The sequence below is a fragment of the Vigna angularis genome, chromosome 7, assembly GCF_016808095.1.
Source record: "Vigna angularis cultivar LongXiaoDou No.4 chromosome 7, ASM1680809v1, whole genome shotgun sequence".
NCBI lineage: Eukaryota > Viridiplantae > Streptophyta > Magnoliopsida > Fabales > Fabaceae > Vigna > Vigna angularis.
In genome coordinates this window covers 28,236,429-28,240,934 of record NC_068976.1, presented here as the reverse complement: position 1 = coordinate 28,240,934, position 4,506 = coordinate 28,236,429, and the positions used below count along the sequence as shown (strand labels likewise).

The window sequence follows — 4,506 nt, the reverse complement described above, 5'->3', positions numbered from 1 at the left end:
AGAAAAGTATAAAGTCATCTCTTTTGGTGAAAAGGATTTTGAAAGTTTTAAATTTTATACTTCACCAATTCACCCCCTCTTAGTGTGAGAAATTGAGCCATCTTTTTTAACACTAACAATTCAATTTAATTATAACAATATTATTTTTGTTTATTTAATTATAACAATTTAATTATAACAATTCAAAATTATGTTTCTACACCAAAAACAAATATTACATATGCACCAAAGTCAACCAAAATTTAGTCACTCCTCATCTTTTGTACACAAAACATTGAAAACAAATTACCAAGAACAACACCAAAGAGTACAGACGTAGAAAAATCAAACCAAACCTAATATAAATATCCTCTATCATGCTACAATTTATCTCTCATCCTCAACTCTCACCAAACGTTCTCCTTTCATCATCACATTCCTAATCTAAAACTAAAAATAATTCTTTCTCACTCAACACAATCATAAAGAACATGGCGGCAGTGGAACTTAAAAAAAAACTTACCACGAAGAACCAAGAGAAGGGATGAACGCCGTGGAGGAAGCGACGAAGTCCAGCGGTGCAAACTGGCGGTGCAACAGCGGCGATGAATGGAAATGAGGCACGAATGTGACATAGAAATGCAACAATGAAGATGGAAAAACGGAAGCACCAACACGCATGAGAGGATGCTTCGCCTGAGAACAATGGACGAATAAAACCTTCGCCGTAGAGAGAAATGGAGGCGCAACCAAGGAAGAAGAAAAACCAGTTTTACGGGAAGAAGAAAGAGGAACAATAGGGTAAAACATTTTTACGCCCTTTGGATGTAGGGTATATTAAACTCTACTACCTCGGTTAATCCACTAACCGAAGCAATAAACTTGTATATGTCTCGGTTCTTCCAATAACCGATGCCTATAAGCCTTAGAAAAAAAATAAAGAATATGAAATGGTATTTTTGAAATAATCTTCAACTTATACGCATCGGTTTACCTCCCAAACGAGGCATAAAGCCCTTTTAACACCGGCTCTTAGAGAACCGAAGTCGTATGGTTTGAACAGAAAAAATTTGAACGTTCCATCAATCAGACGTGTCAGTGTGGACAAGACATACTGCCTCAGGTTCCCAGTGAAACGAGGCAGTAGAGTAGGATTCAAAAAGTTGTCAGGCCAAAAGTCAATTCTGCAAGAATTTCTCAGGGTTTTAGGCATCAGTTGGTGTTTGAACCGAGGTCATATGTTGTATATGTCTCGGTTCCTTTGAACCGAGTCATAAAAGTTAGCCTAATCTACGAAAATGTTACCGCGTTCTGATAGGCTTCGGTTCCGCCTAAACTGAAGCTTATTTTACGATTTTAAATCCATTTTTTTACTAGTGTAATCATTTGTTACAAAGATTGAAATTTAATGATAAAATTTACTGATTACCCTTGTCACAATATATTTCATAAGATTTTTTATGATGGTTTGATTCTTCTTACAAATTCCTAACAACTTTTTTAAACATAATTACTTTAGTGTTGTTGCTATTAATTGGTATTTCATATTGACCGTTGGTCTAGTTTCAAAGTTTATATAAGGATTTCACATGAAACTTGATAAAGTTAAATGAAAAATTGCAATAGTCTAAAAAATTAGAAAGCATCTCAAAGATACAAGAAGCAAATACGGAAAACAAGCCTTAAATAAAATGAGTGTTTTTTTTTAAAGAAGATAAACTTCACATCTTATTTTCATTATTCACTCACAATATCTTAACACACAAGTAACATAAAAGAAAGAACAAGGACAACGGTAAAACGTGATATATAACACTTCAATGATTAGAATTTAAGGTTTGAAGAAATAGGAAGAGGATTGTAAGAAATCGGAATCAAGACTAGATCCGTTTTTCTTCTTGAGAAGGCTCCCAAAGTTTCAGTCATTTCCAAGTTTTTCTTGTTTCCATTAGGAAGTTCCCAATTAAAATAGTAAAGTAGTTGTGCAAGACAAAGTTCAATGATATTTATCCCAAAAGACATGCCAGGACACATTCTCCTTCCAGCACCAAAGGGTATGAATTCATGATGGGACCCTTTATAATCGATTGGACTGTTCATGAATCTCTCAGGATAAAACTTATCTGGATCATTCCAATAATCAGGGTCTCTTCCAATTGCCCATGCATTTACTATCACTCTAGTCCCAGCAGGTATTGTATACCCTTTCACCTCACAACTTTCTCTACATTCCCTTGGAACTAGAAGAGGGCCGGGAGGGTGCAATCTTAGGGTTTCTTTGATCACTGCTTTCAGATATTTTAGTTCTTCAAGTGATTCTTCATTCATGTATCCTTTGCTACCACAAACTCTTCTAACTTCTTCTCGAGCTGTGTTCATTACTTTTGGGTTTACCAACATCTCTGACATGGCCCATTCTATAACTGCAGATGATGTATCAGTTCCAGCCACAAACATGTCCTACAACAGCAAAATCAATTTAAATTTATTTAGGTTTGGAATTTATACTCGCATGCATATGTTGCAAAATTTTCCCATAAAAAGGCAACTCCTAAGAATTAATATTTATAGAGTTATACGAGTGTGTGTGTATAGTTCTATTCACAATATTATAACACTAAATAGAATTTTTTGTGCCTTTGTTTTTCATTTTTATATTGACATGAAATGAAGCTTGGTCTTAATCCTACAATATGCAGTAACATAAGCAAATAATTACTAAAAGTAATGCAGACACTCACCAACATTACAGCCTTGATGTTATCGATTGTCAAAGGATATTCGAGGGCACCTTGATTTTTCAAATTTAGAAGAACTGAGAGGAGACTATTAACCTCATCAATAATTTTTTCTGCCTCTGTAATGATGTTTCCAATTATTACATCAAATTTTCTGTGCAACTTCTCCAATTTAAGTTTCTCCCAACTGATCACATGAAGCCATTTGTGAGAAGGGAACAAATCAAAAATAGCTAAACGTTCGACCATTTTTATAAGTTTCTTGACAAAGGAAATGAACTCTTTTTGATCCTTGCATTTTTCACCAAAAGACGTCCTTGCAATGATGACACTTGTCATGCATGATAATTTCTCACTGAGGTTCACACAAGAACCAGTGTTGGTCTCAATATATCTTACTAAATTCAGCACTTCTGCTTCTCTTATTGATCGAAATGACCTCACACGTGTGTTGCTTAGAAGCTCTTGTGAGCATATTCTTCTTAGCTGCTTCCAATACCCCCCATATGGTGCAGCGCCAATGTCAGTGGAACCATAACACATGATGTCTGCACCAATTTGATGGGGTCTTTGAGCAAAGATGGCATCATAGGTTTTCAGGACATCTTTGGCCACTTCTGGAGAAGAAACCACAACGGTTGATGCCTCACCAAGTTGTAGGTGCATGAGAGGACCATGTTTCTTAGCAAGTTCTCTGAAGCGATGATGGGGTAGAGAGCCAACTAAGTGGTGTAAGCTTCCAATGACAGGAAGCTTCCATGGCCCTGGGGGAAGCTTCAATCTTTTCACTGAGTTTTTGGATCTCTTTCCTACCTTTAGAAACTGTGAAACAAAGAGGATGAAACTCAGTGAATATAGGAAAAAGATGTTTCGGTGGAAAGTTTTGGGACCGAGAAACTAACCTGTTGATGTGGATGTACCGCTCGCTCGCCTCCAAACTCCAGCTGTTGGCCGATCGGTGTTGGCGCAAGCCGATCGGTCTCCTTTTGGACGAGGGTGGATGTACCTGCAAAAGGTACTCCGACGCTCAAGTTAGGCGTGTGATTTTGAGGAGCCTCGGCTCTTAGTTGAATGTTTAGTGAATGATTTTCACTACTGAGTATTTTAGAGTAGCGTAGAGTAGATAATGCGTAAGTGGAACGTACCTGGCCTTTGGCCCTGGCTTTGTATTTATAACTTACCTCATGGATCTTAAGCTGATATAAGCCCAATAAAATATAAACAGAATAAGATATAAACAGATTACCTGAATATCCGGTTGGTTGTTTGTAACCACTCGGTTAATATTTTATATTATACAGGGTAAGAATGAGATCAAGTAATGATCCATTATGAATTTCTATGGCAAGTGAACAGAGAGTTAAAGGTTTATATAGAACTTTTGCTCCACACCATAGCATCATCAATGGGTTTTTGTTTAAGATATTAAAAATACTTTTGCTTCTATTTTTTTCATTCATAATTTTGTTTTCCTATTTAAAAAAATATCATCCCAACTTCCTTTCTTGAGCTTTAAGTGTTGCCTATTGCAATATAATCAAGATTAAGGATATTCTCTCACGGATACTTTTAGGTTAGAAAATTAACAAATTCATTAAAGATATTTTCATTGAGGGACAAAAAAATATACTTTTTATTTATTTATAAGTATTAGTGTTTTGATCGATTTAATAAATATTACTTATATATATTTCTAGATGATTCAAATAGCATTTTGATTTTAAATTTAACTCAATTTTTATGATTAATTTTATAAACTAAAATTTACAATCACTTGTACATCTTAATT

General features: G+C 35.3%; 1 protein-coding gene across 1 annotated transcript; it reads right to left on the bottom strand.

The window, feature by feature from the left end:
- Positions 1-1,803: 1,803 nt before the first annotated feature.
- On the bottom strand, positions 1,804-4,047 carry LOC108336639 (desmethyl-deoxy-podophyllotoxin synthase). Its single transcript, XM_017573111.1, has 3 exons — positions 4,019-4,047; positions 2,721-3,582; positions 1,804-2,439 (listed from the first exon to the last, which is right to left on the bottom strand). The coding sequence occupies exons 1-3, from the start codon at positions 4,045-4,047 to the stop codon at positions 1,804-1,806; spliced, it is 1,527 nt and encodes a 508-aa protein (XP_017428600.1).
- Positions 4,048-4,506: the final 459 nt, after the last annotated feature.

What these genes read in the sequence shown, in the direction of transcription:
- LOC108336639 (XM_017573111.1), bottom strand. Translation starts at nt 4,047, where the DNA reads ATGGATCATTACTTGATCTCATTCTTACC. An exon ending in TACTTGATCTCATTCTTACC is followed by an intron (nt 3,583 to 4,018) that starts CTGTATAATATA and finishes CCACCGAAACAT; the next exon opens with CTTTTTCCTATATTCACTGA. An exon ending in ACATCAAGGCTGTAATGTTG is followed by an intron (nt 2,440 to 2,720) that starts GTGAGTGTCTGC and finishes TTGCTGTTGTAG; the next exon opens with GACATGTTTGTGGCTGGAAC.